Source organism: Mus caroli, chromosome X (assembly GCF_900094665.2).
Source record: "Mus caroli chromosome X, CAROLI_EIJ_v1.1, whole genome shotgun sequence".
Classification (NCBI taxonomy): domain Eukaryota; kingdom Metazoa; phylum Chordata; class Mammalia; order Rodentia; family Muridae; genus Mus; species Mus caroli.
The window spans coordinates 154,587,170-154,603,756 of NC_034589.1; the positions used below are offsets into that span (position 1 = coordinate 154,587,170).

The 16,587-nt window shown below is 41.0% G+C and overlaps 1 protein-coding gene across 1 annotated transcript; it reads left to right on the top strand.

Moving 5' to 3' along the window:
- Positions 1–8: 8 nt before the first annotated feature.
- On the top strand, positions 9–12,410 carry Trappc2 (trafficking protein particle complex 2). The gene is made up of 5 exons (XM_021153616.2): positions 9–96; positions 6,035–6,146; positions 9,046–9,190; positions 9,883–9,968; positions 11,401–12,410. Exons 2-5 carry the CDS (start codon positions 6,054–6,056, stop codon positions 11,497–11,499), a joined length of 423 nt encoding a protein of 140 aa, XP_021009275.1. The 5' UTR covers positions 9–96; positions 6,035–6,053; the 3' UTR covers positions 11,500–12,410.
- Positions 12,411–16,587: the final 4,177 nt, after the last annotated feature.

Consider the following 16,587-nt stretch of genomic DNA (forward strand, 5'->3'; position numbering starts at 1 on the left):
TCAGATCTCGCGGGAGTGACTTTGGGACTCCCAGGCTGAGGCTCCGGAGCGCAGATTAAAGAGGTGGCTGGTTCTCATCTCGGCTCCTCCCTACAGGTGAGCTCTGGAGGGAAGCAGGCGGCGGGCACTCCGGGTGATACGGACAGTGATACGGACAGTGGTCTTCTACCTCTACCCAGCCCTGACTCGGGACAGCACGCCCAGTCCCTGGCGCCGAGTAATCCCGGTTCTCCTAGTTGGTACAGCCTCCGTGTCCCCTTGGAGGGGACCTCCGCGCACTGGGACGGAGGCTTGGCGTTCTCCAGGTCGCTAACGCAGTGCATCTTCATTGCAGTGCCATTGCCCTTTGCAGTCGGTTTGCTGTAGAAAGCGGTCCCTGGCATCGTAGGTTGACCGCATCCTTGGTCTGTTTCCATTAAATGCCAGTGGTACCCTACCTCGCCCTCACGTGTCTCCAGACTTTGACAGATGCTCTCAAAGAGGGCAAAAGCTCATCTCCTTGAGAAGCACGGAGCTTCATTTTATAGAAAAGCCCCACTGGTTTTGCTGATCTATGGGGCAAGTTGAATTTACAGCTGTCAGGAGCAAGTTTCTGAAAGGTTCCTCCATAGAGAGATTTGCTATAAATATGGACGGCTTTGAACTGGGCTGCATGCGTTTTATCTTGTGTTTGCCTGTTAACTAAAATGTTTAACTTGTAAGGATTTCTAAATTCATCCTCCTGCTCTTGCACTGGTAGTCTTCCACCATTGCACCATATGAATTTTTAGCTTCCTGGTAACTTCAGATGTCAGCCCTGGGCTTGGCCTTTACAGCAGTTTAGAATAAGTCTGTCAAGTCTAGAGTTAAAAAATACTTGGTCTTGTGTATGTACTGCACTCCCTCAAACCCATACCAGACATGAATAATTGATCATAGCCATTCAACCACACTGTTTCTCAGCACCAACTCCTGACAGCCATACCAGACATGAATAATTAATTGATCACAGCCTTTCACTGCTGACCACACAGTTTCTCAGCACCAGCTCCTGGCAGCCATACCAGCAAAGCAGATTTTGCTCATAAGGAACCTCGAGCTATCCCTAGTCAAATCCTCACTTAGCTTAAAACACCCTCGGCTGGTTTCTTCAGTTGCTCTTGTTTTGTTTTCAGACCATTCATTGTCTAAGTCCCCACCCCCATCCTCCTACTCCCAACATATTGTTTAAAGGTATCCATCATTTGAACTTATGATTCCCAGAACTGAGTATTTTCACAGGAGATGTAATGAGGATGACAGCAGCACTTTCCACACCTTGTTTGGACACCATCTTCACTCAGTTTTTGGTTGTTTTGTACTTTTAGATTTATTTTAGAGGTGTGTGTGTGTGTGTGTGTGTGTGTGTGTGTGTGTATGTGTGTGTAATGAGTACAGGTACCCACAGAGTCCAGAAGAAGGCATTAGATCCCATAGAGCTGGAGTTACAAGCAGTTGTGAGCTGCCTGATATAGGAGCTGGGATTGAACTTGGGTCCTCTGCAAGAGCAGTATGTTCTCTTAACCGCTGCGCAATCTTTTTGCCCCAGCTGTCTTACTCTTTATTCAGCCTAGAATTCTTTAGCTTTCCTTTCTTGACATGTCAGGCTGCTGCTGCCTTACTGAGCAATAAATCCAAACTTTTCGATTCTCATTTCTTTTTCTCTAGGGTTCTCTCCTTTTGTTGTACAGTTGGTTTGTTGTTACTGGTTTTAGTTTTTTGAGGGAGAGTCTCATACTGTGGCCTAGGCTGGACCAACTCATAATTGTTCTCTTGTTTTAGCCTCCCTAGTGCTGGGTTTAAAGATGTGAGCCACAGTACCTGGCTTCTGCTGATTTTAAAACTCAAGTATAAAACTATATCTCAGTCTCTTATATCTTAATAATTTTATGCAACACTTGTAGACTTACAGGTCCCATGGTGTCTTTCCTGTTATCCCATTCTGAGACAGGGTCTCCCTTTATATAGTCTTGGCTGTCCCTGGTGTTATATGCAGGTCATGCTGTCTTAACCTCACAAAGATCCATCTGCTTCCCCCTCACAAGTGCTGGAATCAAAGATGTATACCACCAGACCTAGCATTGGAGATCATTTTTAATCCTAACTTTGGTCTACTAATAAACTCTTAATAGTTACCTTGGATTTGAATGTGATAAGCTGTCTTTAAGTTACTGATTTAGTACCAACCATGATAGCACAGACCTACAATCCAAGCACTGAGAAGGCTAAAACAAGAGGATCATGAGTTCAGAGACAGCCTGGGCTACATAGCAAGAACCTGTCTCAAAACAAAACATATACACATACACACACATGCACATACCCTCCAGGAAAAAAAAAAGTATTGATCCAAAGGCCGAGATGGAAACCTCTGTGGAGACATTGGACCATCAATTGGCATAGAACACTCAGATGTTTCTGGGTATTAATTTTAAGTCAGCTTTAGGTTGCCCCTTATTCAGCAAATAACGAGTGTTGGCTAGATTGCTGGCACTGTCGGAACCCTGGGGATATTATACAGAACAGAACAGTGTGTCTATTCTCTTTGAGGGCTTCTTTCTGTCACCCAGGTTATAGGTCTCCAGTGTGCTCCTACATAGATACCAAAATACCCAGAAAATTTACTGTCTACCTACCACATTTCCTTTACAGAGCAGAAAAGTGAAGTTTGATGTGGTTTGTTCTTAGTATAAGTAGAGAATTAAATGAATAATAACCTGGATGTGGTGCTAGTAGTGGTTTCTTATACTGAGTGAGCTACCGTACAGAAAAAGGTCCTGACATGCTATCTGACCAAAATCGGCCAGGTAAGACCTACTTAGGTTGGTGTTTTAGTCTCATGAATATACCCCATCATAGATGAGGAGATATCCTTTTATCTGTTTCTGAAAATTGGAATATCATTACCTGTCTCTTAGCATATAGAACCTTTCTGTGCCTATGATTTCTTTAATGTCACTTAACAGTAGATGGAGAGTTGTTGATCCAAGCTGTGTAATTGGCCAGGACCTGAAGACTTTTTTGAATTGAAATGCTTAGGAAGTTTTCTAATATCTAACATGCAGTCTTGAAATTTGCATCCTGCCCCGCCTGTCTGCCTGCCCCGCTGCTGGGAAGTTATGCTTTGTATGTAACAGGGAGAATGGAAATTAAGCAGATTTGCATCTTTTGTTATTTCCGTGTATGTCCAGTGCTGGAAGCCCTTCTTTTCCTAATGGTCACAACCTACAGAAGCATTGGCTTTTCTTACATAGCTTGTACACTTAAGTTCTCCTTTAATTTTGCTCTTTTCATGGAGCCTGGCTAGCTTTGAGCTTAGGATCTGCCTGCCCTAGCTTCCGCGGTGCTAGGATTGCATGTCTGCTTTAATCTGTGTATTTGGGGATCAGCTAATAAGCACCTATTTTACCCATAGGGACTGTAACATTTTTAAAAGTTGTAGAGATAAGATGCTTAGTGGCTTCTATATTAGATAGTATGGTTATAGAGCATTTCTATCTTGGCAGAAAGTTTACTAGCGTGGACAACAAAAGTGTGTATCACCTTTGCCCAGGGCCCAGCATGAGGTAAGCCTAAGAATAGTAGCTAAGTCTAAATGCTGCTGCATACTTTCTCTTACATATGAGATCTAGGTTGAAAAACATTTGCAAATAAAGGAAGTGGGGACTGTTTGAGAGAGGTAAGGAGGGAGTAACAAGAAGGTGGTAAGGAAATGGAGATGACCAAAGTGGGTCTCAGTGACTGTGTGATGTGGTTTCTGTTTGGATGAAGATGGCCTGGGAAAGCCAGTGTTTATGCAGTAAGTGAGTACTAAGGGAAAAAAGCTCTGTCTCACTGCCTAGCTGAGTAGCTTGTAAGAGAACCCTTATACACATTTCCTATTCTATTTAATGGTATCCTTAGACAAGACACTTCTATACCATTTGCACATCCCATAAAGGAACTGTGGGACATGATGTGGGTTATCTTTTTGTGCCTGCATTTCCTTCTGCTGTCTGGGGGCTCCCTCCTATGCGATTGTGGCTATTTGTGCCGAACAAAGTAAATCCTTCCCTTGGCATACTGCAGCCCTTTATAGCAAGAATTCATGATATCATTGCTTAGTTGCTTCAAACTTCAAGTTCTCTTTCCTTTCCTTTTCTCTGTGACTACTGCAAAGGCTTCCTAGCCTCACATAGTTTTATATCATTCCTGCTTATCTTTGTTATCCACTTTTAATATTGGATCCTTTTTCTTGTCTTTCTCCTAAAACTAACAGCTTTTTCTGGAAAGGACTAAATGGTAAACAATTTCAGGCTCAATGCTAGGTAGTCTCTGTTGTCAATGCTCAGATCTTCCATTGAAGGATGAAAGCAGTTTTTAGACAATAGTAGTAGGGTGCATGAGGTTAAGTTTTGGCCTGCAATCTGCAAGTGTGGGCTCCTGCCCTAGATAATGTTCTAAACACTTCATTGTGCCAAAAAGAGTCTCAAGTTTGTCTTCCACAATTATAGACTTCCATTTTGAAATGTGCTAACTTTGCCTTGCTTTTCTTCATTAGGGAACACATTCCCAATTTCTTTGGTTATCATTGATTTTTCTGTGAATCAGCAGACGACCTAGGGGGGCTTGGTAAGCTGTGGTCTTTCATGGCTTCAGATGTCCAGGAGGCTAACTAGACAGTCCAGTTGCCTAGATTCTGATACAATACTGAGGAGTTAGCTGTGTCATGTATTCTTCCATGGTATTCTAGATAACACTTAATCAAGCCCTCACTGTCAGCCAGACACCCTGTGTTAGATTTCCATGCTTTACATATGTTAGCTTGGGTAGTAAGCCTCCTACACATCAGTAAAGTCGCTCCAGTGTTGCCACTGTTGTATATATGAGGAAGCAGACAGGGTGGTTAAACTGGTACCTATGGTCACATTCCAAGTGAGACCCAGAACCTGGCTTTGTCTAAACCCAAAGCCCTTGTATATGCATACTAAAATCCACCCCATCTACCAAGCAGCTTTCTGATAATTTCTGTTGAAACCCATGGAATAGGGTTGGTGCAGTCAAGGCACCTGCCACCAAGCCTGACAACCTAGGTTTGATCCTTAGGGCTCACATGGAAGCAAGAGGTAACAGATCTTCATGGTGCATGCAGATGCACCTACTCACCCAACACACACACACACACAGTAAATGTATTTTTTTTTTAATGTAAAACTGTGGAATACTTAGTTTCTGCCTACCTTACCCAAATTTCTCTTATTTTTGTTGTTGTTTGTTTTTATTTTGAGACAGTCTCTATTATGTAGCTGTGGCTGCCTCAGAACTTGCTATATAGACCAGACTGGACTGGAAGTCATAGAAATCCACCTGCCTCTGCTTCCCAGATGCTGGGATTAAAGACTTGTCTATTATGCCTGCCAGGCTTTCATAATAAATTAGTGTATGAAGAGACATATCATAGGCCCTTGTATTTTCAGGGACTTAAATTTGTAGCATACATCCTTCTGATAGAAAGAAGCCAAAAACACTGTATAATCTGTGGACAAATATTTTATTACATTGTCTCTCTTGTGTAGGAATGATTTGTGGTAAAGCTGGCTTTTAGCTTCTTTTGAAGGGTACCTCCGGAATACTTCTGAGACAAGCTAATTATGTCCTTTGCCTTTTCTACTGTTTAACCAACAACCTCTATTAGTCTCTCCAGGTGCCAATGGGAATACTTTAAGCCAAGACATACTCCATCAGATGAAGGGGCCCTTGAGCTAAATGTTTACATTTTCAATCATGAAAATACCATCTTTATGATATAAGTTTTCCAGTTTCCTTCAGAAGATATAGTACATTGGGACATATCATAGATATTTAATGTGTAGAGTCCGAGAGTCATATGCCTATGATAGTATACTACAAAGCAGACCATATTGCCCAATTTAAATAGGAAAATTAGAATTCTGTACTTCGTGTTAATCATTTTGGACCTTAGTATTGATTAAAAGTATGTGTATTTTTTGTTTGTTTGTTTGTTTAATTTGATTAGGAGCTACGTATTGGAGACAATGTCTGGAAGCTTCTACTTCGTAATTGTTGGCCACCATGATAATCCAGTTTTTGAAATGGAATTTTTGCCACCTGGGAAAGCAGAATCCAAAGTATGTATGCAACCTTAAATTGTTTTGTTTTGTTTTTGTTTTTTCAAGACAGGGTTTCTCTGTGTAGCCCTGGCTGTCCTGGAACTCACTTTGTAGACCAGGCTGGCCTCGAACTCAGAAATCGGCCTGCCTCTGCCTCCGGAGTGCTAGAATTAAAGGCACCACTACCTGGCGCAACCTTATTTTTTTTTTAATTAGTTGTTTTTATTTTAAAGATTTATTTATTTTATGTATATGAGTAAACCATCATTGCTCTCTTTCAGACACACCAGAAGAGGGCATCAGATTCCATTACAGATGGCTGTGAGCCACCATGTGGTGCTGGGAATTGAACTCAGGACCTCTGGAAGAGCAGTCAGTGTTCTGTGCTCTTAACCATTGAGCCCTCTCTCCAGCCCACAACCTTAAATTAATAAGACTTTGTATGTCATTTTAATGGCATGTCATAATAGTATTTTCGAAATGAAATAGATCAGGATAAATAAAACAACTGAGATATAGCAACAATTAAATTAGATCTTATCTGGAGTTCCATAGGCTGATAGAAAACAGGTAGGGAAGGAATGTCACCAACTATGAAAGGCTTCTTAAGCATATGGAAATGTAGCCTACCTATCATGGGCCTGGGACAATTTTTGTTGCCTCAAAATGCCATAGTAGTCCATTGTGCTTCCGCAAATCCTATTTTCATCAGAGCAGACATAGATCAGTTTGCACCTGAGGATTAAAAGAACCTTACTCCCATGTTGTCATCCTGTCATCAGGACTATAGCAATTTATTTCTGTGGCTTTTCCAGCACTGCTTAAATTGTTTCTATCTTACTGACAGCCAGGCCACATCAGGAAATTCTAAAGGCCACAGCAGAGGTCCTGCTTTCTTGTTATCTAACTTGTCTAGGTATTAGTTCCTTCTCTGGCTACCACTCACTTTAAAGCCTTTCCACAGTATGTGCCGAATTCCTCAAGAGTGATCATCAGTGTATAGGAAGGGAAAACTGCTTAAGAGACGGACACAGCATACAGCTATTTCTCTAAGGATTCAGGAATCCTCTGAATGGCATGGCAACATTAGGAATGCAAACATACTTTAACTGTATAAGGGTTCCTGGGTAACTGGTGACCTTCCACCAGCCTCATTCTGGGAACAACCTCCCCAGTAAAAAGGTTAATCTAGTTTCTTGTGGCTGTCATAGCAAAGTATCAAAACTTGAGTGGCATAGAACAAAAATGCACTGTAGCAGTTTTAAGAGCAAATGTCTGAAATTAACACCTTGGCAAGGCCTCACTCCTATGAAAGGTAGTTCTCTTGGCCTGTAGCAACTTAGTTCCTGCATTCTGGTAGCTTTCTCCTTGTGTACATGTGGCCAGATATCCCATTTCATTTTTTGTTGTGGAGGATGTCAGAGTTTCACTTTGTAGCCCTGACTCTCTTGGAGTTCACGAGATGGCCCAGGATGGCCTCCAGGTCATAAATACTCTGTCCTTAAACTCCTTCGTGCCAGGATTACAGGTATGAGACACCGCACACCACAGCAAACTTTTCTAAGGACAGCAAGTTCACTGGATTAGAGGCCCGCTCTACTCCAGAGTGACCTCAACTAGCTACATCTTCAGTGACCCTCTTTCTAAGGCCACATTGTGAGGACCATGTGAGTTTTGAGAAGGACTCTATATACTAGTAGTTCTCAACCTTCCTAATGCTGCGACAGTTTAATACAGTTCCTCATGTGGTAGTGACTCCTCAACCATAAACTTATTTCATTGCTACTTTATAACTGTGATTTTCCTACTATTTATGAATCGTAATTTAAATATCTGATACAGATGGTCTTAGCTGACCCCTGTGAAAGAGTTTTTCAACCTCCAAAGGGGTTGCCACCCATAGTTTGAGAACCACTGCTATATACCATATAGAATCTCTTCCATAGCAGGTGGTTTTTAAAAAACACATTGACAAAGAGAATTCCACAGGAGTAAGACTTCATCCAGGTCAGGAATTTACTCTCTATATTGTAGTTAGTCACTCTTGCCTTCTTTTCAGTTAGGCCATCTTGCCCATGAAGAGGACACCCACAGTTCTGAGCAGATTGTTTCTGCTGTTAATAGAGATGACAGTTCGAACCTGGGCTGAGCATGACCTCCTTCCCCATCCCAGGTCCCAAAGCCATGTAAAGCTCAGTTCTGCAAGAGGCCTATCATAGGTCTTCACAAGTGCCACCACTACTATCTCTGCAGCTTCTGTTTAGGAAGCCTGGCTGTCCCTTTTGCCTCCAGCCCTTGGGGCCCTATGTACATGGCATCCCTTTGTTTCTCTCCTTGATTTCTACTTTGGTCCCCACCTAAGGAAAGTGCTCTCTTTGGCCGACATCTGCTTGCACACTGTGTGTTTGTCTTCTAGTAAGACAGGGACTTCTGGAAAGTAGGATCTGCCTTATTTCCTCCATTAAAAGTAGTAGTCTTTCTTCAGATGATGAAATAGTTGTAGAAAGTTAGTAACTGCCTTCTACCAGCATTGGAAATATGTTTCATAGTTTCTTGAAGACATTTATTTATTAATTGGTGTTCCTGTTTATGAGTGATAGCAATAATATTTTAAACACCATAATCGTTTATGTCTTATGATAATAATACATGAAATAAATGCAAAGAGTCCTCCCCTAAGAAAAACATGTATGGAGTTTACAGAATAAAAACCAGGCATGCTGGTACTCACCTGTAGTCCTAACACCTGGGAGGCTGAGGCAGGGTCAGGAGCTCAAGAGCATTCTAGGCTACATAGTAAGGCCATATCTAAAATAAGAGAAAACACAATACATACAAATTGACAGACTTTAGAATGAATTGCTGGTGTTCCTAGTGCTGTATGGAAATGTTCATCTTTCTTCATTTTGTTATTTAGGATGATCACCGTCATCTGAACCAGTTTATAGCTCATGCTGCTCTTGACCTTGTGGATGAAAATATGTGGCTTTCTAACAACATGTACTTAAAAACTGTGGACAAATTTAATGAGTGGTTTGTATCAGCATTTGTCACTGCAGGGCATATCCTTACCTTATGGTAGTTTGCTTTCTGCTGCTGTTCTAAACACTGTGACTAAAACCAACTTCAGGAAGAAAAGGGTTAGCTTACACTTCCCGAGTCCATTATTGAGGGAAATCTGGGCAGGAGCTTAAGCAGAAACTGAAGTAGAGACCACCTGCCTATGGATGGTACTGCCGTCAATAAGCTTGGCCCTCCTACAACTTCAAAAGGTCAAGCTAACACAATCTCTTTTCATTTATAAGGCTTTTAAAAAAAACATGGTGTTTAAAGGGGCGGGGGGGTGGGGGGAGGCAAGCAGCGCTGGAGAGATGGCTCGGAGATTAAGAGCACTAACTGCTCTTCCAGAGGTCCTGAGTTCAAATCCCAGCAACCACATGGTGGCTCACAACCATCTGTAATGGGATCCAATGCCTTCTTCTGGTCTGTCTGAAGACAGTAACAGTGTACTCACATACATTAATATACATACATACATGTTTTGGGGGGTATCTGAACCATAGCAAAAGCTATTTTCCTTAAAGCCTGTTTTAAATTCTCCTTAAGATAAAGCTAAGTTGATTTTAAGCCAGTTTATGTATTCAGCTTTGCCATCACAAAGTACAGTTCATGTGACAAATGTAAAGGCCATCTTACCAGATAACTGCTTTAAAGGCTTCATTTCTAGTAAAGATTATGCCTTAATTCTCTTCACATATGAGATTTATTATGCTTCATGATGTGAGGCAAGAAGATGGAATAAAGAACTTCTTTACTGATGTCTATGATTTGTATATAAAGGTACAGTATACCCTAAAATTAAAATATCTAATGTTTAAAAAGGATAGGGCAGGAAATAGAGCCCAAATTAAGGTATAAAAAGTCAGCTTCTCTTATCATTAGTAATTTCTTCTTAGTGTTTTCTCACATATGTTATGAAGCTCCTATATTAGCTAAGGAACTGATGTGGTTTAGCTTTATGTTAAAGTAAAGTATTTAAACCCTAAATTAAAAGAATTATAGGGCACAGTGGCAATGTCGTGATACCAGCACTTGGCAGAAGCATGAGTTTGAGGCCAGCCAAGCTACACAAGAGTTTTGGGAGGGGTTGGGGTTGGAAATGACAGCAACAGTATTGCATAACTTTTTAAAAAACTGAACATATGAGACATTTATGTTTTACTGTTTGTTTACATAATCCAAAGGGAAATATAGATTAATCCATTTGTAATGAATACAAAGGAGATTCAAGGTCCATGTTAATGTATATAGGCCATATCACACATACTATCGTAAGGTTAGCTTCTTAAGGAACTTCTCAGAACTAAAATACTGAATTCCTAAAGAGGAGCCAGGTAAGGAGATGCATGCCTATGATCCCAGCATTTGGGAGGTAGAATAGGAAATTCAGGAGTGCAAAGCCAGTCTCAGATAAATGGTGAGTTTAAGGCAGCTTTGGGCTGTACAAGAGGCTATCAGACAAGCAGGTGTGGTAGCTTACACCTGAATTTTAAGGCTTAGGAGACTGAAGGACTACAGTGAATTTAAGGCTAGTTAGGTTACAGAGGTCAAGGTCAGGCTAGGGAACAGAATGAGAACCTGCCTCCCAGGGGGGAAAAAACGTTTTTGTTGTTTATTTTTTAAAGATTCTTGTTGCATTTATTTGTCTATTTGTGTGGGTGGGAGGCTCGGGAGGGGTAACACATGCCATGGTGTACTAATGGAGGGAGGTTAGGACAGCCTGGAAGAATCAGTTCTCTCCTACTATGTGGGTTCTGGAGATGGACGTCTGCTTGTCAAGTTGGCTTTAGGCACTGGGCCTGTTAATTTTTTGGGATAGTCTCATGTAGCCCAGCCTAGCCTTGAACTCACTCTGCAGCTAAAGCTAGGCTTGAATTCCTGGTCCTCCTGCAGCTCCCAAGTTCAGAAATTGCACCTGGCTAAGATGTTACAATGGGCATCCTTCTTTGTGAAGCCCACACAGATGCCCTAGATATGCCTTACTTCCTGGGTGTCTCTTTCTCTATAACTCTCATGATTACACTCTATAAATTCCTTTTTGAAATCCAGTTCTGCTTCATCAAAAAAAAAAGCAGTGGAGCACTTTCAGTGAAAATTAAAAATGGGACTCAGACTCTTTGCTAAATTTTAAGATGTAAATTTCCTTTAGCAACCTATGATTTATCAACCACTTTCCTTTAATAGGCTCACTAATAACCCTTTTCTTTCCTAGTTTGCAATGAATCCATTTTATGAACCCAATTCTCCTATTCGATCAAGTGCATTTGACAGAAAAGTTCAGTTTCTTGGGAAGAAACACCTTTTAAGCTAAATGGAGAACAACTCTGAAATAAGCTGTATCATCGTGGGGTATACTCAGGAATGTGTGTTCTGTAAATAATTTGAAATAGCCTGGAAAACATTCCCTTAAAATTGTACTTTGTTTTCATGTTGACTATCAGCATAAATATTCGCTTGTGAACTGTGATATTTATAAACAGCTCTTTACCAGTAGTTTTGAACATTTTTATTTAAAAACTTGAGAAAACTTTTCTTGCCGAAGATAATATGATCTTAATTTATTAATTCAAAAGCATATGTCATAGTTAATATTTGTTAGATTGATTTAAGACTGAAAAGTTCTGGGGACATGAGTGAAATGAGTTATTTATACATTTAGAGATGGTCTTTTAAAATGCATAATACACTGCAGTACCAAGAAGCTGAAGCAGAAAGCCCATGCCAAGTGTTCCATGCTTGCCTACCTCTGCCAGAGGCTGAGAATAACCATCCTGCTGTAACTCTAGACCCCTAGATCTATGTATGCTGCACCAGTTACAGGCCTTGGCAAAATGTGGTGCCTCTGTCACCTTACATTCTAATGTTTCCTTTCTCTTAGTAAACTAAAGGTTTATTTGAATTTATTAATATCTGTACTTGAAAAATGCTATAATATGGATTTAGTATTACTAATAAAAGCCTGGGTTACACTGACATTTACACTTCACCTTTTAGGCTATATACAGGGTGGGAGGTGGCAGATGTGGCCTCTTGTGTTAGAAATGTTGGTTTGATTTTACAGTAATACATATGTATGGAAAAGCAAACCAGATTTTCATGTACACACTGGAAATTTCTCTCCATTCTAACTTTTGAGTAAGTACTTCTAAACTTTCTTGTATTCTTTGGTGAAGTTATCATCACTAGTTTTTTTTTTTAATTTCTTAAATAAAGATTTATATCTAACAATGTGGTAATTTGATGCCTACTTTAAAATGCAGACCAACACACCAATACTTTTTCAATCCCATTTCACTACTGAAGTCTGAAAAGTAATATGGTACATCTTGATCACAGATCACCTCTTACTTGCTGACAAAGGCACTCAGGTAAAATTCTAGGACTTGAGGCTAGACATATTACTCAGCAGTTAAGAATATGTTTTTGTGGTTTTGTTCTTGCAGATGACCCAAACTGGTTTCCCAGCACCTAAAGGGTGTGCCTCTAGGATTTCCAATGCCTCTGGCCTCCTTGAGCACCTACATTTACATGCACATACCAACACGCACACACGCGCGCGCGCGCACACACATACACACACACACACATACTATTAAAAACAATCTTTTTTTTTTAATCTAGTACTTTGAACAATGCTAACAGTCGAGACCCAGATGTTTTTATCATATACAACTTGTCTCACCCTCAATGAGCACGTAACTCACACCCAGGTAGGTGCTATAATTCCCAACCAGTAGCAGCAGCATATTACAGCAGGAAGTCGGGCAAGACTTGGGTTCTAGCCCTGGAGAAGAGGTACCTTGCAAATAGCCTGCTTTTTCTTCAGGCTTATGAGGGCAAAATGGGAACTAGGACCATTCACCTTGTAAATATATTGCAACAGTTAAGTACTAGTTGTCGTGTGACCTTCAGGAAGCTCAAGAGGAAGTCCAGCAATGACTGAGACCTCAGAGTGTTCAAACAGGAAAGCAGCATTCCAGGAATACAGGCATGGGAGCCAGAACCTGTGTAAGGGTAAAGCATTAAGCAAGCTCATCTGACAAAGTTTGGAGCTGATAGGTAAAAGTTCATGTTGGCACTAAATTTTTAAATACATTTATACTCAAAAGGTGATCCAGATAAAAATACATAAACCTGGTTGTATCCTTTCTGTAGCTGGACATTTCTAGGATACCTCACTCAGTATCCATGGATCTGGTGTATTTCTAATATGTTGGCCTTAAGTCTTTACTCTGTCCCTACCCCTGTGGCTATTTAAAGTCTTAGTCATTGGTGTGTGTATGAAGTTTGGAGGAGGGTGTATGTGCCATGGTATGCATGTGGTCAGAAGACAATGTAAATTGTTTTTTCCCTTACGCCTTTGCATGGGTATTGGTTCCAGGGATTGAACTTGGAGGTAGTCAGGTATGTGAGGCCTTTACCCACTGAGCAAACACTGGGTTTCTCTGTGTAGCCCTGGCTGCCCTGGAACTCACTTTGTAGAGCAGGCTGGCCTTGAACTCAGAGAACTGCTTGTTCCTGAGCCCTGAGTGTTGAGATTAAAGGAATACACACCACTACCCAGCCAATTTTTTTTTTTAAGATTTACTTATGTTATGCATGCTGTATCTGCATGTACACCTGCATGCCAGAAGAGGGCATCAGATGACATTATAGATGGTTATGAGCCACCACGTGGTTGCTGGGAATTGAACTCGGGACCTCTGAAAAAGCAGAAAGGGCTCTTAAACCACTGAACCATCTCTCCAGCCCGTTTTAATCTTTTAAGACACCCAGATTGCCTAGTTGTCAGTCCATTAGCATCCCAGAAACCACCATTTCACTAGAAACTTATATTGGTCCATTTTTTTTCTACTTACCTTTACTGCCATTGGAAAGAATTTGCCATCATGGCATCATTACATAAATATGAAGTTAATATATAATTGTAAAATAAGTTTAAAGCAAAGGAACATCTGTGATGTTTTAATTTCAACTAGAAAGTTCTCAGGATAGAAGAGCAGAAATATTTGAGTGGCCAAATGCACCTTTATGTGTTTCCAAGTTCAGTAATGTGCCTCTTAAAATGGAACTAACTCAGAAGGCTCTGTATGAGTCCAGTCTAACCTCAGCTAGATATGACATGACAACTGTAATGAAAGTCAGACACTATATGGTGACTACATAGGAGCAGTGAAGCGTAACACAGTTCCTCCCATCCATCTGCTCTCTTCCTAGACAGCTGCGTGTCACTGCTTCTCCTGCCACACCACCTGCTTTATTTCCTATTTCTTACTTTTCTGTATTGTCCATCTTTGTCTAGGTACTATCAGCACCCCTGACTGTCCTGAAACACAACAAAATCCTGTTAGCTAGTTTAGTGGCCAAGGCTACCCTCCCCCTACAGTTGTGTTCCTCTCTTCCTCCTGGTTTATACAGTTGGTGCATGTGTGGCTGCTTAGCCAGCATTCACTGTACTCCTTTAACACCTTGTGAAGGAAGCTAGGTATTTCCTCCCTCCACAGACCAAAAAACAAACAAACAAAAACCGAAAACCAGAAACTTCATCACTTCTGGCTGCCCAGCTCTAACCTTTTGAAAACCAACTTTGAAAAACCAACTAGTCTAATCCTTCAATAGTAAACTGCACGTTATAAACATATTTTTTTAAGTGAAAATGTTAAATGTGTGTGTGTGTGGCGGGGGGGGGGGGGTTGTGCTCACTTGGAATCCTGCACCTGGGAAGGTCAGGACTTTAATGCCAACCTCAGCTACAAGAGATCCTATCTCATTAAGCCTAAAAGCTAAGATGCTAAGACATTCAATCTACAAATAGAAAATACACCATGGTTACTGCACTGGCTACATCTGCTGTGATTACCTACCCAAGACTGGATCTGTTGACTTTACACTATGGAGGGGCTCACAGGGCCCCACCCCTCCCTGAGGATCTGTATTCCCTTAGGGGAATGGGGGAAGCCACTGGTTATGTTGCTCTAGTATACATACACATATATGTGTGTCTGTGTAGTAAAGGTTTAAACATACCTATAAGCTGAGTTATGTCACCCTAAAATTCTTGTTGAAACCTTAACTTCCAAAACTTGTGTTACCAACGTGACACAATCTAAAATCATATGGGAAGTCTCCACAGATATGTTAAGGTGAAGACCCACCCACTGTAGGTGGCACTATTCCCTAAGCAAGGGATTCTGTTCTGTGTTGAGTAGAAAAAGCAAGCTGAACACTAGTGTCAGGTCCCAAAGAAACACAGAATGGCTGTCTTCCTATTAGCATATCAAAGTGAATGGTAGCCTCTAGACTCAATACCTAGGGCTCCTTTGTACTCCCCTACTCTAAAGCCTCTTCAGCCCATGGGCTTCTTCCCCTAGAATGTCTTTCTTAATAACCTATAAATGCTTTTATTTCCTCAGATGACTGATGAGAGCTGTACCCAATATATCCATATATATACACACACACACACCTGTTCACAGATCTGTTGTTACACCACATACAAAATCAACTCATGAGACAATTTAAGAAAGAAGGGAACCTCACTTAAGAAAATGCCTCATTGCGATCAGGCAGGCCTATAGGGTGTGGGAGGGCTCAGCCCATTGTAGGTGGTAACCCCTAGGCTGGTGCTTTTGTGTTCTATACCAAAACAGGTTGTACAAGCCAGTAAAAAGCACTCCTCCATAGCCTCTTGCCTTCAGGTTCCCTCCTTCTTTAAGAGTTCCTGTCCTGACTGCCTTTGATGATAAACAGTGATGTTGAAGAATTGTAAACCTTTCCTCCCCAAGATGCTCCTAAAACAAAGATCATTGCTGAAAGTTGTCTTTTTAGAATGAAAACTTTTGAGAACAATCACTGAATAGTGATAGAGAAGATACTATGGAAATAACTATGTCAATACAGGTGTCATTATTACCCTCAGAAAGTACAGTGCTGGGCTGAAGATACAGCTCACCTGCCATGCATTAGATATGGCAGCACAGGCTCACGCCTGTAATCCCTTACTTGGGAGATGGGGAGGTAAGACCACTAAGTCAACCTGGAATATGCGAGATTCAGTCTTTTTTTTTTTTTTTTTTTGGTTTTTGGAGACAGGGTTACTCTGTGTAGCCCTGACTGTCCTGGAACTCACTTTGTAGACCAGGATGGCCTCTAACTCAGAAATCCACCTGCCTCTGCTTCCCAAGTGCTGGGATTAAAGGCATGCACCACCATGCCCGGCTCGATTCAGTCATTTTTTTTTTTAAGGAACATAAATGAAAATCCATATAGCAAGCGCCTTTGTTGGAAAGGGGGAATATATGTGACACACAATTAAGATAGATTCTAATGTGTAGAATGAATAAGAGAAGTTAAATCATCTTAAAGAGATGAGGTAATCAAATTAAAAAGCACTGCAACG